This window comes from Podarcis raffonei, chromosome 3 (assembly GCF_027172205.1).
Source record: "Podarcis raffonei isolate rPodRaf1 chromosome 3, rPodRaf1.pri, whole genome shotgun sequence".
NCBI lineage: Eukaryota > Metazoa > Chordata > Lepidosauria > Squamata > Lacertidae > Podarcis > Podarcis raffonei.
In genome coordinates this window covers 34,717,488-34,744,474 of record NC_070604.1, presented here as the reverse complement: position 1 = coordinate 34,744,474, position 26,987 = coordinate 34,717,488, and the positions used below count along the sequence as shown (strand labels likewise).

Genomic DNA, 26,987 nt, shown 5'->3' with positions numbered 1-26,987 from the left:
TCTTTTCTCTTTCAAAAGAAACCCCGACACCATCTAAATTCCTTAGCTGAATTTGAAAGGGCAACTGGAGTCTGTGATCTCTTACTTCACAGTCTCTAATTAATAAATTTGGTGAATCACCTATCAGCCAAACAACATTGGTACAATAATGACCAAATCCTATTTCAAATAGTCTCAGTATCTATAGGTAAAGGTAAAGGGACCCCTGACCATTAGGTCCAGTCGTGGCCGACTCTGGGGTTGCGGCGCTCATCTCGCTTTACTGGCCGAGGGAGCCGGCGTACAGCTGGTTATGTGGCCACCATGACTAAGCTGCTTCTGGCGAACCAGAGCAGCACACGGAAATGCCGTTTATCTTCCTGCCGGAGCGCTACCTATTTATCTACTTGCACTTTGACGTGCTTTCGAACTGCTAGGTTGGCAGGACTCAGTATCTATACAGCGACTTAAAATGCATGAAGTGTTTCACATCCATTATCTTGTTGGAATCCTTGCTACACATTCTGTCTATATTGCAGGTGGGAGATGAATGGGTTGCCTAAAACCAGCTAGTGAGTTTGTGAGATAGACAAGATTTGAGCTGGTTTCTTAAGGCTGATCTCAAGAGTGAAGACGTTCCATTTGTTTCTCTCAATTACCAGGAATTGCAGTTGTCTTGAATCGTTCCTCCTTCTTCATAGTACCGACCACCTTTGAAGCATCCTGCCAATGCAGTACATAGAGAAAGGAGGCCATAATTAGCCAAATGCCAGCGAGGTAATTGATTGTACATAATTTGCCTAAAGACAGAGGATAGCATTCTGTCCCACCGCCCAGTTTCTGCCAAGTAGACATTTTAATTTTCTGCATCAGTGAACTCGATGAATAAGCAAATCATGCCCGTACAAATTGAGAAAAGATTTCATTATATATTCTTGTAATGCTGTTTACATATCCCTCTGCTTCCAGCATAATTATTCACATTCCTAAGAAGGTTTAATGATCATTCCTTTGTTTCCCCATCTGAAAAATTTATGCTGTGTACTCACTTTAAGCAGAGTACACAAGCATCATTAGATTCATATAAACATGGAATGAAACATGCATTTTCCTGTCAGCTAATTCTGAACACAGTATAGTTGAAAAACTAATGGATCTGGAATGTCTCCAAAAAAGAAAGAAAAAGAAGTCATGAATATTAGCCAAAACCCTACTAAAGATAATTGTGTGATACAGTCCTGTTGAGAGCAACAGACTTACGCTAGTCACAACTAACATCCTCTGTTTATTGTGTAGGCCAACCCTGTGCATGTTTACTCAGGAGCAACTCTGCTTGATAGGGCTTATTCCCAGTGGCATATCTCTGATATTTCAGAGTCATCTTCTCTAACTCCGTGGCCACTTTTGGAAGTAATGCTAAGCCAAACCAGGGCTTGGCTTGGCATTAACACACAAATACACAGGTTCCTGAGGAGAGGATCATGGCCATTTTGCTCCTCCCTGGTCTTTTTATAGTTCACCTTGGTGCATCAGCTAAGCCACTGAGCTACAGCCCTTCTCACATGTAACCATGTTTACCCCAACTCCCATGTTTACCCCAAAACATGTTTCTACCACTCTTCCGTTGTTCCCCCATGTTTTCATTTTAGATTGTAAGCTCATCAGGGCAGGGACCTGTCCTCTTGTATTCTCTAAAGTACCATATACAACCAATAGACACTGAATCAATAGAACTGCAGAGACTGCAGCTTTAGATAATATTTATGAATCGAGGCCACTAATAGTTAATAAGGTGCCTCCAATCCACCAGGCGAAAAAATTATACAGACCTTTTTTGTGATCAGGAGACAATCACCCCTCTCTTTTCTAAGTAGGAGATAGATTTAGTATTATTTTTCAGTTCATAGAGGCAGAAATAGATGATAGATGATAGATAGATAGATAGATAGATAGATAGATAGATAGATAGATAGATGATAGATAGATAGATAGATAGATAGATGATGATAGATAGATAGATAGATAGATAGGTGATAGATGATGATGATAGATGATAGATAGAGAGAGAGATAGATAGATGATGATAGATAGATAGATAGATAGATAGATAGATAGGTAGGTAGATAGATAGATGATAGATGTTTGTATCTGTAACAGGCTTTAATGAGCTGATGTGCACAGCTCACTGCGGCAAAGAGAATGCTGCCTGAGGTGGGAAGATGCCAAGTGTCTTTCTCTTCCTCCAGCTTCCTGGAGGAACAAGCCTCACTGAATTCCACTCTTCACAGCCGCTTCACAGAAAGTCCTTCTGATCTGCGCTGCCTCAAATGAGGGAGCCTCTGTCATCATTAGCAGAGAATAGATATTCTCCTCCATGGGGTTTCCTTGGCAAATACAGCTCCACGCCAGGCTATCAGCTGGAAGAATTGTTTGCCGGCAATTTAACTGAAAGGAGCCAACTTGCTATTGGTGCTCAGCAGAGATTCTCTTTTCTTTCAGAGGTGTGTGGAAATTGGAGGGCAAGAACGGAGCCCTGTCCCTTTCAGCATTTCCTTTTCATGCTTTTCTGCTGGAACTAGAGCCAGGTTAGTGCTTGCATTATTTCTGTGGATAGCCTTGCTTAATTCAGGGCTAGTGATGTTGTTGGACTCCAACGTCCATCAGCCTCAGCCAGCGTGGTCAATTGTCAGGGATAATGGGAGTTGTAGTCCAGCAATACCAAGAGGGACATCAGTTCCCCCTCTCCCAACCTAGTTGGCAATGGATTCCATGAAGAACACATGCAATATCAGAAATTTGTAGACCTTTGGTCCCATGTGTAATCCGTGTTCTGGTGATACTCTTGCTACTATAGTCCTTAATATTATTTGAGTCTGGTTTGGTTTGGAGTAGGAGAGGAGAAGCAGCTGGTGTAAAATTGGTATAGCTCTCTTAAAGTCTACCAGTGATTTTGGGCCTTAGCTCAGTGGTAGAACATCGGCTTTGCATGCAGAAGGTCACAGGTTCAATTCCAAGCATCTCCAGATATCTGAAATCTTTGGAGCGATTCTGCTAGTCATTGTAAAAAAAAAAGGTAAAGGTAACGGACCCCTGGATGGTTAAGTCCAGTCAAAGGTGACTATGGGGTTGCGGCGCTCATCTTGCTTTCAGGCTGAGGGAGCCGGTGTTTGTCCACAGACAGCTTTCTGGGTCATGTGACCCATGACTAAACCCCTTCTGGGGCAATGGAACACCATGACGGAAGCCAGAGTGCATGGAAACGCTGTTTACCTTCCCGCCACAGCGGTACCTATTTACCTACTTGCACTGGTGTGCTTTCAAACTGCTAGGTTGGCAGGAGCTGGGACAGGGCAATGTGAGCTCACCGGTTGTGAGGATTCGAACCCCCGACCTTCTGATCAGCAAGCCCAAGAGGCTCAGTGGTTTAGCCCACAGCACCACCCGCGTCAGTGTATGCAGTATGCAGTGTGTGCAGTACTTAACTTGATGGACCAATGGCCTGACTGACAGCTTCCTACATTGTTGTTCCCATGAATTACACAAGGGTTTTAGAATCTAGAAGCAAAAACACCAGGTCCAGAACCGAAAAGACAAATGAAAAAAAAAGGAGGATCAGATTCCATCTAAATAGGAGCAAAGCCACTTGTTTGTTGCTGCTTTGCTGTACATTCCTGTCTATAGATCTAGAGCCCTGACTCATCTTCAGAGATGAGAGGGGGAGTCCAGATTTGCCAGGGAGGTTTTCCTTATTAGATCTCAGAGGATGCCTTTAAATATTTTTTTCTGAAACAGGTATCGACTTTCCAAACATTATTTGAATTCATCTTCAAATCTATGACTAACTGAAGTCCATTGATTTCAACTGGTCTAATCTGAGTAGAGCTTATGTTAGCCTCTACGATTACAGGTGGTAAAAGCATAACATAATTTTGTGTGCTAAATTACTTTACGGTATCTGTCACAGCGCAGTGTTTGAAATCTAAGAGCATGTTTTGTTAATAACTTCCGATGAAATTTGAGAAATGTCATTTGCGATACATTTTGATTTCTATTAAAATGTGTTTAAAATGAGCAATGCTACCAAATGTATTGCTTAATTTTGCAAGTTCACAGATTCTATCTGTGGGGAAAGTTCTTAGCTCAGTCATAGAGCGTCTGCTTTTGATTCAGAAGGTCCCAGATTCCATCTCTGTCATCTCCAAGTAGAGGACACACCTGCTAACTTGCCAATAACAGTTTCTTAAAAAATAAATGACGTTGTAGCATTTGGCCAGTATACATTCAGGGGGACACATAGGTTTTACGCCAAATGCAGCTGGAGATATATTCAACACTCACCCGCTAGCACTGATGAAGCTGTAATAGGGTGGCCCCAGCAAACAGTCCAGAAATCAGGGCAGCAGTCTACAGAGCCAGGAGGGCCTGAGGAACAGAAAGCATCACAGTAGCATGTGGCATTCCTGGCATAGTACAGAAAGGTGCAGCCATCATCTCTGCCTGGACAGCAGCCTCGTAGCCTACAGTAACTTCCCCCGGATAGCGTCCTTTTGGCTCTGTTTTCCGTCGAATGGTCTTTCAGCAGAATATTATTCTTGGAGGCATATAATCTGTCCATGCAAAGCATGACTGCAAAGCAACAAAAAACAAAAAGGCAGGTATAGATCTCCATTTTGGGGTGTTTGTTTCCCAATGGTAGATTTTATAGGTCTCCCTGAGCAGGACTCTTTCAGAATGGTTCTCTACCAAGTGTGCAGGTCAAAACAAAGCAAAAAAAAAAAATGCTCATGATTCGAACAAGAAGTCCAAACAGAAGCTTGGAAAATAATGTTCTCCGTGATGTGGAAAACATTTGGACTTTAACCATTAGTCAGAGATGTTATAAAATGCTCTGTTTACAGAAGATTTTTACACAAGCCGCTGAGTATCACATAAATACTGGACACAAGGTCTGAAGAAATCAACAGAAATCCTTTCAGATAATGGGAACGATAAACAACTAGGCACATCAATAGAGCTGAGCTGTAAAATACTTTTCTAGAAAACTCACCATCTGATCTCACCATTGTTATGTATAAAGTATCTTTGATAGTTTATGGGTCTATCTCTGGCAAGATTAAATGCTGCACTGATGCCATCACATCTTGAAATACATGAAAATACTCCTACTTAGCAGGCTAGTTCAATATATTTTTTATACCTGAGACAGGTTAGGAAATCTCTACACATATACAACAAATCAAGGTGGATAATTACCCAAGGCTGGCCTAAATGTTTTGACAGTTGAGGCAGAAAATCTCTCATATATACCCCTCCCCCCCAGGAGTAAAAATACAGCCAATTAAATAAATAACATCTTGCCCTTTTAGAACACCCCAGAATCCGTTGCCTGAGGCAACTTCAAATATAGCAGCAGGACAGCAGTCTTCGCTAGGCATGCAAAGATTCAATGGAAATTGAAATTTCACATGGCTGTATGAGTCAGAAAAACTGTGTCTGGGAAAGCACAGGAAACAAAAATTGATTGAAGAGCATTTCATCACATCAGACAACATTATTTTTAGTCACCAAACCCAGATACTGTTGATTTTTCACAATAAGGTTTTTTGCTCAAGAACATAGAAGTTAACTGTTTTAGAGCTTAAAGCAAAGCTACATGAACACAGAATAAGATTTGCTACTAATATCTGGCAGTCCTGCCTGTTCATCACCATTTTAATGTTGATCATTATTGCTATATTGGATTACCTGCCAAAAGGAGAGGAATACCTACCGTGAACCTATTGACTTTGAGGCACACTTCTCAGATTACTGTCACCCTCAAGGCAGGCAATTATAACCTAGTCTTAATCACAGTCAACATCAGTAGCACAACACATGCACTCTTATGTCGGATGGACCTGAGGTTCTAATGCCTACTATTCTTAGATACTGCCAGAGCTTTTTTTCAGCCGGAACTCACCGGAACTCAGTTCCAGCACCTCTCATGTGGGCTCTACTGCCATTCTAAGAGAGGGAGGGAGGCGTTCATGGTGAGTTCCAGCACCTCTTTTTCTAGAAAAATAGCACTTGGTTAGTATAAAGGTAAAGGTAAAGGGACCCCTGACCATTAGCTCCAGTCGTGACTGACTCTGGGGTTGCGGCGCTCATCTCACTTTATTGGCCGAAGGAGCCGGCGTAGAGCTTCCGGGTCATGTGGCCAGCACGACTAAGCCGCTTCTGGCAAACCAGAGCAGCGCACGGAAACACCGTTTACCTTCCCGCCGGAGTGGTACCTATTTATCTACTTGCACTTTGACGTGCTTTCGAACTGCTAGGTTGGCAGGAGCAAGGACTGAGCAATGGGAGCTCACCCTGTCGTGGGGATTCGAACTGCCGACCTTCTGATCGGCAAGTCCTAGGCTCTGTGATTTAACCCACAGCGCCACCCATGTCCCTTTGGTTAGTATACTTCTAGCTTAATATCCCACGAGTGTTACTTGTTGCTTACTGGCCAAACTACATGTTACACACAAATGCATGCAACTCTAGGCCCATAGCCATTTTGAGAGAGAGAAAGCCACATTCAGGGTGAGAAGGTTGTGTCATCATGGGATCAGCTTCGAATCCTCATATCACAAACTCAAAATTTATCCAGTTTTTGTTCAAACTCTCATGGAGCAGCCAGAATGGGGACATTCTGAAGGGCCTCTCCTGGCAAACGGCTTCTTTTTCCTCACAGCAGCAATGCAAGCCAAGAACATGTATGTGAACACCCCAAGCATATTTGCTGTCCCTGGGTGCATGTGGAAGGGCAAGTGAAGGAAACATCAACTCCTCTTTTGCAGAGCAAATACCTCAGGTTGGGGCAATCAAAACAGAGAAAACCTGCCCCTTATCTAGGCCATTCAGCAGTCTCCCACTTTGCATTTTTGCCTATTTGGAGGGCCCTCAAGGAACTACTGTACTGCCCAAGGTTAGTGCTGCAATGTGGGCATGAGGAACCTGCACCGTGTGTATACTACAAAGCCCACCATCCATTAACATTTGACCATGCTGGCTGGGAATGATGGGAGATAGAGTCCAACAACATCTGGAAGTCCATCAGTTCCCCATCCCTGACAGAGCATCTCATACCTTGCACAGCATTCCTTGACAATTCTGATATACCTGGCAACACTGAAGGGATAAGTGACAGGCAGCAAGAAGTGATTCATTACCTCGTCTCGTGCTAATACCCTCTGGAAGAAGTTTTTCATCTTCAAATAAGACTGTGAATGTGCGCCTACCTCATTCTGCACTGCATTTTGTTCTGTGAGCTGCCTAGGGAACTTATGTAATGCCACAGCTCCATAAATCCAGTAAAAGGAAAACAACCATAAATTTTATATCATACAAATGTTCTCGTGCAAATAAGGACTTTCAGATGTGCCAGCCAGCAGCCAAAAATCCAAGTTGTTGCAAACATTGTGCCACAACCTAATTAAGCATGCTAAATGCCCATTAAAATCACATGTAGTTTAATTGAAGCCTCGTTATTTTTACATTAGCTTTAGGAGTATATTACATGGATTCTCACTGAGACTTTACCGCTTAAGCAATTGCCATAAAATGTAATGACACATATTTCTACATTTTCAGCGGTTAATGAAGCACCTAAAGCACCTGCACATTGACACACCAAACATAACCCTTGCAATATTCCTCATTTCCAATGGTGTTTTTTTTTCAGAATACTGACTGTTGGAGGGCTGTTTGCATAAATAAAGACTCTTACAAGCTGTCTGAAAATTAAGAAATTATTTGTGACATACTGTAATAATCAGTTCCAAAGGTATAGTCTGAAAGCAGGTGAGTGTAGCACTTTTCTGAATGTTAGCAGGTTAGTGCCTGGAACAACATGGATGATGCCTTGGACCCCGTGTCAGATGAAAGGTGCAGGGATATAAATGAAAGAAAATAAAAAAATTAAAGGCTTACATGTCTTTAGAAGCTTCTCGAAACTGATTCTCTCTCTCTCTCTCTCTCTCTCTCTCTCTCTCTCTCCATTTTCTGATACTGTCAGGAAAAAACAGTCCTTGAATGGGAAGAGGAAAAGGTTGGGCACCTGAATCTGCTTGCAGAAATTATTGTGTACAAACCTTCTGGATGTTTATTGTGTACAAACCTTCTGGATGTTTTTTAGGAGGGTGGCACCACAAGATGGGGCCTTTTCTGCAGTGGCACCCCACTTGTGGAATGCTCTCCCCAGGGAGCTTTGCCTGGTACATATCTTTAGGCACCAGGCAAAAATGTTTCTCAATAACTAGGCCTTTGGTTGATTGAACATTCTAAAGCTTTTAAAATGTGTTTGTGGGAAAGGGGTTACCGGTTTATTTTTGTTTTATTATGCATTTGGTTTTCTCATTTTGTATTTTTATGCTGTGAACCTACCTGAGATCTTTGGATGAAAGGCAGTACAGTTGTACCTCGGGTTAAGTACTTAATTCGTTCCGGAGGTCCGTTCTTAACCTGAAACTGTTCTTAACCTGAAGCACCACTTTAGCTAATGAGGCCTCCCGCTGCCGCCGCGCCGCCGCAGCACAATTTCTGTTCTCATTCTGAAGCAAAGTTCTTAACCTGAAGCACTATTTCTGGGTTAGTGGAGTCTGTAACCTGAAGCGTATGTAACCTGAAGCGTATGTAACCCGAGGTACCACTGTACTGTATATAAATTTAATGAATAGTATTATAATAAATAGAATAATAAATAAAAAGAATAATAAAGACTAACACAACTAACAAATCCTTCTCACCACTATTCAGCAGGCATAAATGAGTCATACACGAAAATTGCTTTATACAATATACAACTCAACTTTATTTAATTTCAAAATGTAAATCGTTTTCTGATCAGCCGAAGCTGATTTTCTAGGCAACATGCATTAAAAACACTTCAGGAAGTTATACAGAATTTTTCAACAATCATTTCACTGTATATTCACTGTTGAGTTCCTGATTACTTGTGGTATGCTACTGATATTTTACAACGAATACAGAGAGAGGCCATTTTTAAGCTGCAACACTTCAGCTCACTTCAGCATAGATCTCATGTCAGCATCGCAGCAGACTGGTAAGTAGCATTCCCTACAATTAACTTCTAATCCGAAATCATGTCTGAAGAGAGAGAGAGAGAGAGAGAGAGAGAGAGAGAGAGAGAGAGATAAATGCCACAGCCTGAAATTGTATCTAATAATCTCCATCAACTGATGTTCCAATTTACAGTATAAACAATTAGAACTGGATTACCAAGTAAGATTTTACTAAGCCACTAACATACAGATAATCATGTACACAAGCTATTGGATATTTGTGAAAAGGATGTTAAATTCACTATAAGAACCCGAAATGGAAGGCACATTAACATTTTAAGTGTAGTGGAAAGTGATCTGAATATATATGCGCAACCCTAAAAAATTATGTCTTGGAATGCTTCAAATGTATGTTCAAATAAATTCCTAGATTTAGGCACCATAATCCTCTGTGCATATATTTTCTCAGATGTAAGTCCAATGGAATTAAATTGGGCTTAGTCTGAAGTAAGAATACACAGTATTGTAGCCTTACACCTGTCCATCCTAAAATGATGCACTTGAGAGCATCTTATGCTCCTTTTCAAATCCTTATTCAGGGCTTTGTCAATTAATACAGCTCAGGTCCAGCGTACATTAGGGACTACCTGAACCCTTATAGGTAAAGGTAAAGGGACCCCTGACCACTAGGTCCAGTCGTGGCCGACTCTGAGGTTGCGGCGCTCATCTCGCTTTATTGGCTGAGGGAGCTGGCGTACAGCTTCCGGATCATGTGGCCAGCATGACTAAGCCACTTCTGGCGAAGCAGAGCAGCGCACGGAAACGCCATTTACCTTCCTACCGGAACGGTACCTATTTATCTACTTGCACTTTGATGTGCTTTCGAACTGCTAGGTTGGCAGGAGCAGGGACCGAGCAATGGGAGCTCACCCCATCGCGGAGATTCGAACCACCAACCCTCTGATCGGCAAGCCCTAGGCTCTGTGGTTTAGACCACAGCACCACCACGTCCCCTAAGTCCATGTGTTAAGACATGCTAATTTATCACAAAAAATATGAATGATACCTTCTGACCCGCAAGTCCTAGGCTCTGTGGTTTAGCCCACAGCGCCACCCGCGCCCCTGAACCCTTATATCCCAGCTTGATTGTATTATTAATTATTATATAGGAACTTTATATACAGTTGTACCTTGGAAGTTGAAAGGAATCCATTCCAGAAGTCCATTCAACTTCCAAAACGTTCAGAAACCAAAGCGCAGCTTCTGATTGGCTGCAGGAAGCTCCTGCAGCCAATTGGAAGCCACTGAAGCCCCGTTGGATGTTTGGCTTCCAAAATAGTTCACAAACTGGAACACTCAATTCGGGTTTGTGGTGTTCAGGAGCCAAAACATTCAAGAACTAAGCTGTTCAAAAATCAAGGTACAACTGTACAGCTCTTCATCCGAAGATCACAGGGCAATTTACAGCACAGCTTTATCACTGAGATCAAGTTGGTGAGACTCATCTGACAGTGACAAGAATCTCAGACTTTCATACCATTGGCTCAGTCCAATGGCAATTCAGGAGGCAACTTCTGTTTTAACCTTTAAATGTCGGATGAAAACTTTTCCAGGTTGTCAAGATAATGCCAGAAGTTAAGAAATCACCTTTCTGTAATATCTGACTATCTACAATATTGCTGTACACTACTTTGGGTTTCTTTTAATGAACTAGCATCATACAAACATTTTTAATAAATAAATAAAATTTATAATAGCTGGTGACTTTGAAGCTTAATAGGTACCACATAGCATGTATTCAGTAGTATTAAATTCCCTGTTGTACTCATTAGACACAGAAGTGACAAAAGAGCAATTATGAGATTAAGGAGGAAAACATAATAACTGTTCCAGCTCCCAGACAGAACATCCCACAAGTGACAGCCCTGGTAGGAAAGAGAAGACAAGAAAAAGACCTAAGTACACAATGCCTAATTGTCCTTGTGGGTAGCCTGTATGAATTGTGTATTGTTTTGTAATGATTTGTTGGGTCTCTGGACCGTAATAAAGATTGATGAATTGTCCTTGTGGAATTTATTGCTGTAGGATGCTGTGATGGCTGATGAGTAGGGATGTCAGGGAATTCAGCTGGAATCAGGAGTGGAAATGGCTGCAATTCACATGCTCATCTGAGGTCAGGAACAGAGATCAAGCAAATGAATATGAGCAGCATTAGCCATAGGTTTTTTAGTCTGCCATTGACATTGTTTTCTGCATTGTTTCCCTTTCATTACTTTTGGCCATTGTGGATAGTGAGACAAACAACATAGCTTTCAGTGGAAGTCAAATTGTAGTGGATCATAGAACTGTAGAGTTGGAAGGGACCACGAGGGTCATCTAGCCCAACCTCCCTGCAATGCAGGAATCTTTCGCCTAGCATGGGGCTCGAACACACAACCCTGAGATTAGGAGTCTCATGCTCTACTGACTGAGCTATCCCAGCTGTCAGAATCAGTGCCGACTGTGATGAACACAAAACAGGATGCCTCCTTACAGTCTACCCTAGGAATTGTAACTGAAGCAACACATCTTAACCAACACAGGAAAGGGGTGTGTTGTCCAGAGTGCAAGCATGCTCATATGAATAAATAATTTTGATCCATTATCAGTAGAGAATGTCTACAGTGCTGTGTTGTTAACATCGCATGAAACATCCAGCTGTGACGATGTCCCTTTTTGTTAATAAAGGGTATTATTTTACACAGACAGCCTATAATTATTTCAGAGATCCTGGAGGCTAAAGACTGATGCACTAATTCATTGATGAGAGTCTACGAGGTCTTTATTAGGCAACTTCTGCAACCCATTTGGAGGGTCATCAATGTTTCTGTTCTAAGTGCAGAGAGCAAGATAGCTAGACTCTGCTGCTGGACCTCCTGCCATGTGCCTTGCAAGCTTTGCATATTGAAAATGTGGGTCATGAACAGGAAACACAGTATTGCAGTGGTCAGAGAAGGTTTTCGCAACCTTGGGTCCCTAGATGTTGTTGGACTACAACTCCCATCATTCCTAGCCAGCATGACCAGTGGTCTGTGATGATGGGAGTTGTTGTTCAAGAACATCTGGAGACCCAGGTTGAGAAAGGCTGGGATAAAGTATTAGTCTAGAACAATGTTCCCCAAACTTGGGTCTCTAGCTGTTTTTGGACTACAACTCCCATCATCCCTAGCTAGCAGGACCAGTGGTCAGGGATGATGGGAATTGTAGTCCAAACGCAGCTGGAGACCCAGGTTTGGGAAACACTGGTCTAGATCCTGGGAGATCAGGGTTCAAATCCCCACTTAGCCACAAAGCACAGTAGGTGACCTTGGGTAAGTCATACTCGGCCTCATCTACCTCACAGACCACTGTGAGGATGAACTAGGGATGGGAAGTACCATGCATGCCACCTTGAGCTCCTTGGGGAAGGTAGGATAATAAACAAATCTACCTTAGGTGGTTTTTGCAAAAACGTTCTCAAAATCTCCTCTTGGTAGACAGTGAGCTCTGCTGTGAGGACTGCCGTTGTCTGGAGCGTTTCCTCTGCTTAGATCTTTGTTTTCCTGGTAGGGCAGCAAATCCAGCTTGTTTTGTGCTCTAGCAGAACAAAGCTGTAAAAGTTTCCAGTTAGAAAGAATATTGCTATTCTGAACACAACACAGGTATGTTTGCCTCTCTCTTTTTCCTCTTCAAAAAAACAACATAGCTTTTAGAAGTTTTAGAAGTTTTAAATTTGGGGAAACAGAATAAAGGCTTCACTCTAGAACAAGCTTCCCCCTCCTGCCCCCATACCAGCCATAGCTGAGGAAGAAGTTTGGTAGGCGAGGCTCCTGACAGCCATGGCATGAGAATAACATTAGAATCCTGTGTCTACATCAGGCCAGCCATCCACTCAGCAACAAGAGTGTTGGCTGCAGTCTCCTTGTTCCACCACAAAAAAGGTACAGGCAGGATTTCTCCTTCCCCTTCTATATGATTAATTCTATCCCACCTATCACCATGCTGTGACCACCATTATTTTCATTTATAGGCACAAGTGTGTAATTTGTGTGCCATTTAGTGCTCTCTTTCACACATATTACACAGTTCCTGAAGCTACTCCACTGGCTTCCGATAAGCTAACGGGTGAAAGTCAAGGTTTTGACTTTAACCTATAAAACAACTTGTGACCAGGATACCTGGAGGAGTGCCTCTGCCCCTACTGTCCTGTCCAAGCATTGCACTCCTGGCTGTGTCACTATCTTGGTTGGAGGAAACCAGGAAACCAACTATCTTGGTTGGAGGAAACCAGGTTGGAGTGCCTTCTCTGTGGTGGCCCTCTTTCTATATAGAATTGCCTCCCTTGCAGCTCCAACAAGTGCCAACACTTGTTAAACGCAGCACTTGTTAAAAACATACCTGTGCACTAAAGCATTTCCTGGTGTTTTATTGTTAAAAGTTAATTAATGGTGTCATTCGGGTTATCAGCTGCATTTTACTCATACCATTGCGGTTTCCCTGTTGTGTTCATTTATATTTTTAAATATGTACACTTCCTTGAGCTCGATTGTCATAGGAAGTATTTGAATGCCTTTATAAAGAAGTAAAATAAATAAGCAGATCAAAGGATTTAACCCATGCATGTGAACCTGTCATACAAAACAACCTTTTCCCATCTACACCCTCTCCTGATTTTCATTCTTACATTGCATCAACAAGAACAAATCTGAGTGAGCAGTCATAACCTTGCATGCATTTAGAAATGCAGAATACTTTACCATTACCTCTTTGGAGCTGAGTGCTTCATTTTCTGGAATGGGCACTATCGGATGAGTGGGCTGCAAAGAGAGGAAATGTCAAGAGCGTTACAAAGCAGACATTGCAATGGCACTTAATGGCATTTCATGAGGGGTAAACACCTGGCGTATTGCAAATTACACTGATGATAAATGTTCAGCTTTTGCCCATGAACCCTGCATGACAGCTTGATGTCTGAAAAACTCCTCTCGCTGCGTTGTTAGCAGAATGCCCATCGTTAAGGCAGACAGCATGCATGTGCGGGTTTGTGTACTTTGAAGATTTTGAAAGTGTGTGTCTGCAGTGCATCTCAATGCGCACTGTGTACAGGCACTCAGACACACCCCGATACTTTGCAAGATTCCCATCAGTGGTGGACAATCTTCCAAAGGTTGTTTGGGGTAGTGGTGAAGGTGAGCCCCCCCCCCCGTAACAGTAGCCTTAAAAGTTGTGCTTCACCCTTTCCACAGGATTAAATAAAGGAACATATTCACTTGTGGAGACTGTTGGAGGATGGGTGCTAAACCAGTTTTCAGTCTCTGGTGACCTCAGCCACTGAGCCTTACGTTTGCTGCTACCCACATAGCCCCAGAGAGTGCTAGCTATATAGTGATCGCCACTAAAGGTAAAGGTAAAGGTACCCCTGCCCGTACGGGCCAGTCGTGACCGACTCTGGGGTTGCACGCCCATCTCGCTTAAGAGGCCGGGGGCCAGTGCTGTCCGAAGACACTTACGGGTCACGTGGCCAGTGTGACGAAGCTGCTCTGGCGAGCCAGCACCAGCGCAGCACACGGAACGCCGTTTACTTTCCCGCTATAAAGCAGTACCTATTTATCTACTTGCACTTAAGGGTGCTTTCGAACTGCTAGGTGGGCAGGAGCTGGGACTGAACGACGGGAGCTCACCCCGCCGCGGGGATTCGAACCGCCGACCATACGATCGGCAAGTCCTAGGCGCTGAGGTTTTACCCACAACGCCACCCACGTCCCTGTGATCACCACTAGCTTAGATTAATTTAAAAGGGAATTAGATCAGCTCCTCTGTCTATAACAGCCTTCCCTAGGCTTAGGATGTCTCTAGATGTTGTTGGGTATCAAGTACAGGATGATGAGAGCGGTAGCACAGCAACATCTGGAGGAACCAAGGATGGGGAAGGCTGGTCTGTAGCTGAGGGTCTTCTTGCCTACATTGAATCCTCATGTTTAGAGCTTTCACTTTTGAGGCTTTCCATAACCAGCTGTTTTGTCCCCTGCTAGAAATAGGATGCTAATTTAGATGAAGTTTAGTTGCAATTCCCCCCAAAGAATAAAACCCCATATCCAGAAAATGCCAGCTTGAAATACTTAGTTTTTATTCATATGCAAACAACCCATTTGTTTCCAGGAAGGTTAGATAATGTTCCATCAAGGAAACATTGACCCATACTTTCCAATGCCTTTTCCTTTTCACAAAGGTCTGATTTTGTAGGAAGGGGAGGGGGGGTGCTTGCAAGAATGCCAAATCAACTTTAATTTCTCAACCTGAATTTGCCAACATGTCACTAAATCCCACCAAAAAAGGGGGGGAAGAGTCAGGGAACACCCACTCTCAGCTCTAACTCCAAATTGTTGGAGTTAGAGTAGAACCTATATACATACCATTTGTATGCAGCTAAGGACCGTGCTGAGAGTAATATGAGTGTAGGTATGTCACCAGTGGCTCCACTCTCCCTGACCTCCCTAACCTGCCCCAATAAACCCAAGTCTTCTCCTCCTTGGGCATCTTAAAAGGCTTTCTGATGCTGTTCTCTCTAGACCAGCAATTCCATGTCAAAACCCTTGACACTTAAGCTGCAGTGCCAGACGATCACAAAATAGATTAATTAAACCTTTATTCCTCTTGCATGAGAGAATGAGTCATGTTTACTTTCCATATTTTTAATGGTATGGTAGATCACCTGCTATCACTCACAGCAGGAGCGTGGGGCTTTTTGAACGACTGTCTTTTTAGCTGTGGGAGGTTTTTTTCATTCCCAATAGGAACTGTGTGCCCTTGACATCAAATTCTACCAGTTGGCAACTGGCAAATGCCATAGCAACAAGACTGTTTCCAACATCTTCTGTTTCCCACATATTTTCTATGCTATTTAGTGAGGCTAACATCTCTTTCAAACTTTCATTCTCCCTAGGCATTTAAGACATGCAGATCTGTTTTGTCCTGATGTGAAAGGAATGCAAAAACATAAACTTTACAAACAAATTTGAAAGGCATATCCAATTTATTTCTTAGGTAAACTCAATTCTTTCAGACTGTGTGTCCTGTCTTACAGAAATCAGTCCTTTGTTTGAAAGCTGTCCGGTTCAAGTCCTTTTCAAAATAAAGAACCATCTTAAGGGAGACTTTGAAGGAGCCCATCAACAGTCAGTCAGTACGACCTGGTCAGGAGGTCACAGCCTTAATCATGATGATGAGAAGCACTTCTTTTTACATTATATTACAGGCTTAGTCATGCTGGCCACATGACCCGGAAGCTGTACGCCGGCTCCCTCAGCCAATAAAGCGAGATGAGCGCCGCAACCCCAGAGTCGGTCACGACTGGACCTAATGGTCTTTACCTTTACAGTGGTACCTCTGGAACAGGATCCATTCCGGAGGTCCGGCCGGATCCTGAGGTTTTTGCAACCGAAGGAGAAGAGTTAGACTGCTTCTGCTCATGCGCACACAGCGGTAGATGGTAGACTGCTTCTGTGCATGCGTGCGTGGCGAAACACTTCCAGGTTTGGTGCTTTCGCAACCCAAAGTTTATGTTACCCGAGGGTTACGTAAGCCGAGGTGCTACTGTATTCATTTCCAGATTTCTCCTGGTGTTTTGCCCGTGTCTGCTTTTTAACCAAGACTAAAACAAAAATGCCATATGCAGAAAATGGTGCCACTCCACACAGGCAAGCAGGTGTGGGAAACCTTTGACCCTCCAGATGTTGCTGAACTTCTCCTCCCATCAGCCCTAAAGAGCATGGCTCAGGATGATGGAAGTTGTGGTCCAGCAGCATCTGGAAAGCTAAGGTTCCCCCACACCTGCTGCTCTTTTGCATCATCTGCTCTTTCAAGGCTCTGCAAACAACAACAACAAAACTATGCAGGCTATTTAATTCTTACATGAAAGCCACTTCCATCTCACTACACACCAGACATTTACAGCGCACCCATACCCCCCCCCCACACACACACCCTGGGAGCAGGGGCAGGTCTACTATGGATCTAAAAGTATGTTTTAATAGATCTAATGTTTTAAGCATGTTTTAATAGATTTAATAGACCACCATCTGTGGTGAAAAAACAATCTAAAAGTATGTTTTAATAATGGAACAATTAGATTGCTTTTCACCACAGAGGGTCACATAGCAGGCTCAGGAACAATCAACTAAACAATCCATCGGTCAAATAATACAATGTTTTTAAAAAGAACAAAGCCCACAACAAATAGGTGTAATGTTTAAATCTGCTTCCCTGCAGATCCCTCTGTTTGGTTCCAAGTCCTGCCCTCTGCAGCAACAGAAAATAACTCTACTCCAAGCTAAACATAGTCAACTTATTCAACGTGACATCCAAACTAGGCAAATGTATAACTTGTTTCAGTGTAGAAATGTGCATTTTGTGAAGTGGTTCTGACTGATGTAAGGATGTTGGGGTGAATGGCTCAAATGTGCTGTAAATCTGAACTTTTAAATTAGTCCTTTGCACCTCTACGACAATGTGCATTACTGTTACATCTAACAACAACAACAACAACAACGTATGCACCCCGCCCACCTGACAGGGTTGCCCCAGCCACTCTGGGCAGCTTCCAGCTTTGCCGGCGACCTCCCCTTTCCCTGCACGCCTGCCAGCTGTGCCCCGTCAACCATATGGCTGGTGGGCGTGCAGCTTCCTTCTCAAGCCTCCGCTGGAGGAGAGTGATCCCCACAGAGGCTTGGGGAAACAACTCTGGGAAAGGGGGTGGGGCCAGAGCGATCTTTGCACCATGGCACCGGATATGCTTAGGATGGCCCTGATACAAGGCATAAAAAGACTCTTTCTCACCAAGTTAATTTACAATGGCACTCACAGGGGAGATTATATATATATATATATATATATATATATATATATATATATATATTCTTTCTAAATGAAGAATTGCTTTTTCAAAAGCAAATGAAAAATACCTGAATCCATTCAGCTTAAGCAGGTGTGTTAATGCTTCATGAATGCTGAAGGTCATTTTGCTCAGTGAATCTTGCTCTCTAGTGGTAGAATGATCACAGTACAACTTACCTAGTTAATTCAGATTTCATTGTAGACACAGCAGAAGGTTAATTTAAAATTCAACTCATGTGAGATAGTTTGAGAAAATGCCTGGGATTTATTTTTAATGATGCTGGAAAGACTGCACTTTCTATTGGGAAAAAAAAATCTCTAAAGCTAATCAGAGATCAAGTGAAATTTAGATCAAGATCAATGAAATTTAGCTCTGCCGTGCTAGGATATCTACAGTGTCTGAAAATGAATGGGGTGGTATTCAATTATGTTTTACACAGAAATTACACAGAAATTAATGAAAAAGACTAAGTTAGATCTAGTAAGCCTACTCTGAGTAAAACTTGAGTGAATACCACCCGAAGAATGGAATCATAGCACGTGAATTTAAAAACGACAACATAAGAGCAACCAAGCTTTTCTGGGACACTCACATAATTTTTAATTCTGGTCTATGTGGTCCAGAATTTGACTTAGTATTGAATCTGATCATATTATATACTCCACAAAGATGCTTCTGGAAATAGCACCCTCGTGGTAACTTCTCCTCCCACCCCATAATATTTAGCAATGTTCCCCACATTATAGGGCATTTTCCACATCCCTGTCAGCCAATGAGGTTGCCTTGAGGAAGGCAGTGAAATTCACAGCACAGGGACGCTTGTTTTAATGCTTTTTCATTTGCATTATTTCACAATATTTGAAGATGCTTATTAGAGGCCACATATAACCTACTGATGTCAAGTACCTGCCAAGTAAGTGTCCTTAAAGGTAAAGGTACCCCTGGCAGTTAAGTCCAGTTGCGAACGACTCTGGGGTTGCGGCGCTCATCTCACTTTACAGACCGAGGGAGCCGGCGTTTGTCTGCTCCGCAGACAGTTTTTCCAGGTTATGTGGCCAGCATGACTAAGCTGCTTCTGGCGAACCAGAGCAGCACACAGAAATGCCGTTTACCTTCCCACTGGAGCGGTACCTATTAATCTACTTGTACTTTTTGGTGTGCTTTCGAACTGCTAGGTTGGCAGGAGCTGAGACCGAGCTCACCCCGTTGGAGGGATTCAAACTGCTGACCTTTTGATCGGCAAGTCCAAGGCTCAGTGGTTTAGACCACAGCGCCACCCGCGTTCTTATGTGCTTAAAAGTGCTATGTTTTTGAAACTGCCCTGATTTGTTGTGAAGCATCCAGGTATGGTTCTGAATACCAGTTTCTGGGGAACAGCATCAGGAGAGGGCTATTGGCCCTGCTGATGGGCATCTGGTTCACACAGGCATCTGGTTCATAAATGGCTGCTTACCTGGTCACAGCATAGGCAGCTCCAAAAACCTACCCCCTGGGAGCAGTGCCTGATTTAGGCGGTCAGTCATTGGAGAACTCCTAGGCCAGCCGCTAGGGAGTACTGGGCTTTCCCGCCATCTGTTTATCTGAATCCTGGCCAATTTGGCCAGGCTAGTGGGCAGGGTTTGGGAGCCAATAAAGGCCATCTGCGTCTGACCCCAGGCCTTTGGTCTGGTCCAGTCGGGCTACTTTTATGTTCTTATGAAACCATTTGGCCAAAGGGCACTATATCAATGCATTCGTACATAGAATTACTTTGTTTTTAGAATTGCTGCCTCAAAAACCTTTGCCCTTCATTAACACAACAGAAACACCGGAAAGAGACATTTCTCACCTTGTTATACAAATTATTGCGACGGTAAGGACTATAAGAACTGTCATGGATGTCGCCAAAGATGGAACCCAAATGATTGAATGGACCAGGAGTTAGCAAGTCAGCATGAGAGAGTCCCTGTGGGTGCAATGGGGACTTAGTAGGAGAGCTCAGTTTAGTATATAAATAAGGATGGGAAAGAGATGAATCCTGGAAGAAAGAGAAGCAGACAAAGAGACTGGTTAAAAGACAACCCAAGAGGCCTAGAGGGGATGCCCAGTTCGCTTGACTTTGTACGATTAAGAATTCACTTGTTATTTCTGTATGGTTTTGTGGATGTTAATACAGTTAACTGCAGCAGATACAGTAAAGGACTGCAGTTTATTATAATATGAAAGATGGCCTCATATCAGCAAGGGAGAATCTACTATGTTGCCTCATGCTCCTGTTGGATTGGACACAATTGTTCACAAGTTGTTTGGATAAGGAAGAAAAAATAGTTAATGTAGCGGGACAAGGAGTAGCTGGTGAATGTCTGATTTGCTTCATCCGAGGGTGGCATAAATGGATACCTTCCCATGCTATCCTCACAGCAACCCTGTGAGGTGGGTTCATCTAAGAGCTAGCAAATATTCTCCCAGAGTTACCCTGGAGCCTGGTGGCTAAGTGGGGTTTGGGGCCCAAGTCTCCCCATTCTTACCAACCCACGACACAAAAGTGGGGAGGCACACAGCACAATGACATCAGCAAAGGAGGGGGGCAGTTCTTATTAGATATTGGGGGTATGTGGGAAGAGGGTTTGGTTCAGGGATGGTTTGTTATTTCCATTGTTAAAAATATCCACCTGCATACTTAAGACAATTCAGCTACACTGTTCCAGTAAGAAAATCTCAGCTGAATTAGGAAAAGAAAGAAGTTTTACCTGTTCAGTTTGGAGGCCACTGGTTTCTTCTAGGTACTTTCTGAATGGGTTTGGTTGGGCAGGTTCCTCTTCCTTTAACGTTATTATTTTTGCTTTCACCATTGTTGGACGAATGACACCAGGCTTTGTCTAGTTTCCAGGAAAGAGAAGTAGAGAGATACGTTTGTGTGTGTGAATTGTGTGCATGTCTTGGAAAACTGCATACACTGGTACCTCGGGTTACATACACTTCAGGTTACATATTCTTCAGGTTACAGACTCCGCTAACCCAGAAATATTACCTCGGGTTAAGAACTTTGCTTCAGGATGAGAACAGAAATCCTGTGGCGGCGCAGCAGCAGCGGGAGGCCCCATTAGCTAAAGTGGTGCTTCAGGTTAAGAACAGTTTCAGGTTAAGAACGGAACTCCGGAACAAATTAAGTACTTAACCTGAGGTAATACTGTACATTCTTAGATTTTAACTTGCCACCCTTACATGTCATAAAGTATAAAGATACATTCGTTACTTCTCAATGAGCATCCCTTCTTGCCGAAGCCAAGAACGGTTAAGTATGAAAGGGAAACTGCTGCACTCGTCCACCCTGATGCATTTGTGGCACAACCAGTATAAATCATAGCTGAAAACCACCTTTGGCACATGAGACATTGTTGGACTACAACTCCCATCATCCCTGAGCGGTTGTTGCAGCAACTGGAGAGTCAAAACTTCCTTTTTCTTTTTAAGATCGTGTATAAAACCCAACCCACAAGGCATGCTGAGGCATTATTTATTTATTTATCTTATTTACACATGCATACACGTCCGGGTAAATAAAAATGTCTTAACCTGGAATCTAAAGGCTTGCAAAGTAGGCACCAGTGGAACCTCTTTACCAGGGGATTCCAAAACCAGGTACCACCCCTGAAAAGCTTTGTCCTTTGTAGCATCGCAGCCCAAAAATGGAAGGCACCAGGGGCAGGGCCTCAGTGGAGGATCAGAAGAAGACTCAGGCAGGCTGTGGTACCTCGCGAACTGGATATAGCCTACTAAAAGTGAACTGTGGCATGACAGGTGTTTAAGTCATCTGTTTCACTGTCCCAGATAGGTAAGCTTTTTCTCAAGCTCCCCTAGTGGAATATATTTCACTTAGTGCCGTGGTTCCGAACCCCCACCCCTGGACACTTTGAAAATTTATGGGGGTCTTGGAAGATCTCTTAATGATTTTGCTGCCTGTTGTAGCAATTGTTGTAGCAATACACTGTGCTAGATGCTGGGTGATTTTTAACTGCAGTTTCACAGACACACCTCAGACCACCTGTTGCACCTACTTACTACCAACAAGGTAAGAGAAAGGAAGGGAAAGTTTGCATCTGTATTGGAATTTTTAAAAGGTGGAGAAAGAGAAAGGGAAAGAGAAAGGGGAAAGAGAGAGAAGGAGAAAGAGGGAGAGGGAGAGGGAGAGGGAGAGGAAGAGGAAGAGGAAGAGAAAGAAGGAAGGAAGGAAGGAAGGGAAAGAAAAATAACTTTCAATGCTTTTTCTGTCATTCTCCTACCAGGGCTATATTTCACTCAGGAAAATATTAATAGAACATTTTGTATTCTATCAATACTTAAAAAAATTAAAGCAATGACAGTCAGTGGTCTCATACAACCCACATAAGGGTAATAAAAATTCCTTTTCATGTATGTATCAGAAGAACAGGAGGCAAAAGCTTTGGATTTAAGAAGTCTAATTTTTGCCCTCCCACTGGCAACTAAATTACTGCTCTCCAGAAATGCAAATTCTTTTATTTGAGCCCATGTTTATGGAGCAACAAATCTCATGAACATTCACAAGATACAAGTTACTTGATTTGTACATGTAAAACATATAAATTAAATATTTTGAACTCTCTTTTAGCACTCTATACTTTCTCTGTAATGCATTGTTCTATAGGAAACATCAGGTCTTCATCGATGCCTTATGGAAGCCAATACTTAGGAAAGCCAGATACATAACCAATAAGAAAATATTTATTTGTATTTGCTTTATTTGCTTGTGTCCTGTTGCTGATCACTCCCATTTTCCCCAACACATCATAAGTCATTGTGGGTGGCACAACAATTCATCTCTCATATCGAAAAAAAGGACCACGAAAGCTTTTCCAGGGGACAATTTGCCCTTATACTGTCAAAGTCCATTTTCTTAACCATAAGGACTAGAAACCTGATGTCGAAGGAAAAGAAAGCTGAGATTCTCAGGATACTGAATGCTGTGCCTACTATCAATTTCTAGGCTTGCATGCTACATTGCATGTCAATGGATAGACAGAGCTATGGGACTAGGTTTTCCCAAACCCCTTCCTGTCCAACAGTACTATGAAGTTCAAGTTGTTACTTAATGCTCATGATCTGTAAATGAAAGCAAGGCATTTCAAAAATAGCGAGAAATCCGTTTTAGAGTTCCAAATAAGCACGTTGCTTTCTTGACATCATAATAAGCAGCCTGCTGAATATTGCTTTGCAGTTAATAAAATGATCAAGCCCTGAGGCTCAGCACCAGACTGAAAACACGACATCTCAAGCATTTGATTTATTCAATGGAAGATAACTGCAAAGCAGCTTTGAATACAATGGTATTAGCAATCCGCTGCATTGATATTGCTCCTAACGAAGCGATATATTTGGCAAGCCTCTTTGTCAGCCACTTGGCCAAAGTTATTTTGCTTGACAAATCACATCCCAGCTTCAAGCAACACGCAGATCTATTCTGAATGCAGGGCACTGTTCTGCGAAACTATCTCAGATGCATAGCTGCATCTCCCACAGGCAGGGAGACAGGGCAGCAAATGCTTAGGCATTTAATTTATTATAGCTTCATTTTTACTTCTAGAAAGAGGCACTTCCAAGATTTTGTTTTGCACATGCCAACAAATGCACATGCACATGCACATGTCTACCCACTTCTAAGCAGTGCACTATATGAAGGAGTGAAACTAATCTTTATTTCACCCGGTCAAAGACCAAGTTTGGCACACACACGCATGCACATTTGCATCATACACTCACAAAGGCTGGGAGCCTCAGTGGTGCCCCTCTGGAGACTTCACCCGGGTCAAAAAAAACCAGTTAGCACCCCTGAAGCTACAGCTCTGCTATATGCAACATGCAGTTTGGCCCTAGGTAGAAAAATTCCATGGGACGTGGGTGGCGCTGTTGGTTAAACCACGGAGACTAGGGATTGCTGATCAGAAGGTTGGCGGTTCGAATCCCCACAACGGGGTGAGCGCCCGTTGCTCGGTGCCTGCTCCTGCCAACCTAGCAGTTCGAAAGCACGTCATGTGCAAGTAGATAAATAGGTACCGCTCCAGCGGGAAGGTAAACGGCGTTTCCGTGCGCTGCTCTGGTTCACCAGAAACGGCTTAGTCATGCTGGCCACATGACCCAGAAGCTGTACACGGGCTCCCTCAGCCAATAAAGCGAGATGAGCGCCGCAACCCCAGAGTCGGCCAAGACTGGACCTAATGGTCAGGGGTCCCTTTACCTTTACCTTAGAATAATTCCATGCCTTTAGGTTTGGTTTAGAGCCCTTCAACTTAATTTCATCTTGAGCGATGGGTTGCTCTGACACTGCATTTTTATTATTTAATTGGTTGTTCACATATTTAGATTTCAAAGCCATGAAACTATAAATATAAATAAATAAAACTACCTTGACTCCGGTGATGTGTTTTAAATGCAATCATTTTCAACTCCATGACCTATTTTATTTTATTTTATTGTAGTGGGGAGTGTTAGTTTAGACATGAAACATACCTTTTGCTTCTCAGGTGCTGCAGACTGCAATGAACGAAGGTTAGCCTGAAATAAAATACATACAATATCAGTTCAACTAGAAGCATACATTATTTTCCGTCATGTTAATACTGTCTTGTTTTACTTTGGAAAAAGTATGAACGTATGAGGCTTTACAACCTGAAAACAAATGATGTGTCAGATTTTAATTTTTTTAAATGAGAATAAGCATCACAATAGTGCATAATAATTGAAGAACTAAGAAAAGGAGAAAGGTAGCCCAAATGAAATCTGTTTCTACAAGCAACAAAATGAATTGCACAAAAATCAAAATGCTCATAGCAGCAGCTTATCCAGGGATAGAGGGAGGGGAAAGTTCACATCAGTTCACCTTTAAAAATGAACTTAATTAATACGTGAACCAAAACACAGCTATATTTTAAATTTTGCACTTCTCTGATTTTTGCAATTCAGTTCTGCAGACAAGTAATGCACACAAAAACACATTCACTAGGATAAATTGTTCATTAAAATACATATATTAGTGAAAATTACATACTCAACAATGCATTACATTGGGGGAAATTGCTTGCATAAATGTGTATATTTGGAAAATTGTATAAAATGTGGATATTAGGAGGGATTTGCAAGCAAATGCTGGTGAATTTTCATGATGACTGAAGACTAGACAAATGAGAAACTGAGAGGAACAAAAACTGACAGATTCTCCTCTCCCTAATGGTAGGCATGTTATATTTGAGTCCTGTTTCAATACTGCATTATTAGCACTTGTGGCAAATGAATATCAGCTGCATATTTGTTGCACTAAATAAATTGATCTTTTGGAAAGCCCCCAGGCAGTTACCACTGGAACAATGCCCCAAACATAGTTTAACATGTTTGACAATTTCAGAAGAGTGAATGATCACTTCTATGATCCCTTTTCAAATCATTATGGGCCAGCACATGATAAAAAAAAACCCCATCACCTCTCTAGCTATCTATTGCACTGATTTAGAAATATAAATAAAAAATAAACTGGGAATTTTTATTCCTTTACCTCCTACAGTGAGACTTCTGAGGAAATAAAACGAATTATAGGAGTAACCATGAATATGTTTTCTCATGTAGACTAAAATTGCAACATCAACCTGTCTTGAAATAAATACCTTTCCCTGGATAATAAATGTTCTCTCCCTCCCTCCCTCACTCACTCCCTCCCTCAGTTAATTGTGCATAGAAGGAAAACCCCACCTATGTTTTCATCAAAATCTCTGTGCTTAACCACCACCTTATAACAAAATATCCATGGTATAACAGGAGAAACGAATACATTTTGCAGTGAGAAAGTAACATCTTAGTTGGAATCATTCGTGATTTTTCTTACAAATTCTTTTCAAAATTACAATGTTTCATTCCAAATATTGTCATATTTATCCAAGCAGAGTCTATGTCTGTAAGTGGTTCGTTCATTCCAAAATATATACACACAGAAGTGCAAGATTTGCAATACACCCCAAACCTGAAATTTTAAGCGACATCAGCAACTTTACACAGAGGAAAATAGTTAAACTATGAAATTTGTCTCTGCAAGAGGAAGTGATGGCTTTAAAAGATGATTAGAAAAAGGCCAGTAATGGCTATTAGGCAAATATCTATGTTCTAGACCCTCCATTTCCCTATTTTCCAGGGACAGTCGGGGCTTTACAGAAGATGTCCCAATTTTTAATTTGATCCCGGAATGCTGTATATATGTTGGAAGCCACCCAGAGTGGCTGGGGCAACTATTATTACTATCATCATGATCATCATCAGAGAAAATACAGTTGGTGCCCTGTTATAGCTCCTCATAGGAGCTAATGAAAAAATTCCAAGTAGGATTCAAGATTTCTGTTCCAGGTGCCTGTTCTGTAAGGAGCTGCTGCTAGGTTAAGAGATGGATAATGCCATTTAATGCTTCATTAAATGCTAATGCCTTCAAGCCACTTATTTTCAGTTCCCCAGAGATGGGCTTCTGTCATTCAGTTTGATAGACTAAAGATGATTGAGATTACAATGAATAATGTGATTTTGAACGTGGCATTCTTGTAAAGGTATTATGATCAGTGCTTAATGTGTGTGTGTGTGTGTGTGTGTGTGTGTGAGAGAGAGAGAGAGAGAGAGAGAGAGAGAGAGAGAGAGAGAGAGAGGAGATCCCAGAGTTCAGATCTCTCTGGAAATACCTTTCCCAGGTCTGGAAGTTGTTCTTCCTAATCTGTAGCGGCTTGCTGTAGCCAGTCAGTGATGAGAAAATGCACTCTGCATTTATATGTTCCAAGGCTGTGCTGTGCTCTTGCCAATAAATACAAAGGTTGAGTGCAGGCAAGAAATTTAAAGTCCATTTATGAAATTACTTACAAATCTTGTTTCCCGTCCAGCTGGTCTCTGTGAAGACATCAATGTCTGTAGGTAAAGATTAATCAGCCCGATATTGTAATTGTAACATAGGTTGGCCAGTTCTGTGTGCATTGTGCTGAGAGGTTTTGTGCCACATTGTAACATTCAGGCAATTTTCTGCTGTTGTTGTG

At 42.3% G+C, this 26,987-nt stretch overlaps 2 protein-coding genes across 7 annotated transcripts in view; both read right to left on the bottom strand.

Annotated features, from left to right (window-relative positions):
- The window catches only part of TINAG (tubulointerstitial nephritis antigen), a 28,870-nt gene extending 24,101 nt beyond the window's left edge, over nt 1-4,769 (bottom strand). The window contains exons 1-2 of the mRNA XM_053381086.1: nt 4,318-4,769; nt 639-702 (exon numbers count right to left, since the gene is read on the bottom strand). Coding sequence (XP_053237061.1) covers nt 639-702; nt 4,318-4,648 — 395 coding nt within the window. The 5' untranslated portion in view covers nt 4,649-4,769. The remainder of the gene's footprint in view (nt 1-638; nt 703-4,317) is intronic.
- Nucleotides 4,770-8,797: 4,028 nt separating this feature from the next.
- Nucleotides 8,798-26,987, bottom strand: part of MLIP (muscular LMNA interacting protein) — a 51,999-nt gene continuing 33,809 nt past the window's right edge. Inside the window, exons 9-16 of one of the 6 annotated variants that reach the window (XM_053381079.1) lie at nt 26,818-26,862; nt 24,442-24,486; nt 20,667-20,795; nt 19,766-19,954; nt 13,808-13,861; nt 12,496-12,655; nt 10,914-10,951; nt 9,044-9,114 (exon numbers count right to left, since the gene is read on the bottom strand). In XM_053381079.1, coding sequence (XP_053237054.1) covers nt 12,497-12,655; nt 13,808-13,861; nt 19,766-19,954; nt 20,667-20,795; nt 24,442-24,486; nt 26,818-26,862 — 621 coding nt within the window. In that variant the 3' untranslated portion in view covers nt 9,044-9,114; nt 10,914-10,951; nt 12,496. Of the gene's footprint in view, nt 9,115-10,913; nt 10,952-12,495; nt 12,656-13,807; nt 13,862-19,765; nt 19,955-20,666; nt 20,796-24,441; nt 24,487-26,817; nt 26,863-26,987 lie in introns of all 6 variants that reach the window. The other 5 variants (XM_053381081.1, XM_053381080.1, XM_053381085.1 and 2 more) reach the window with 5 other exon arrangements.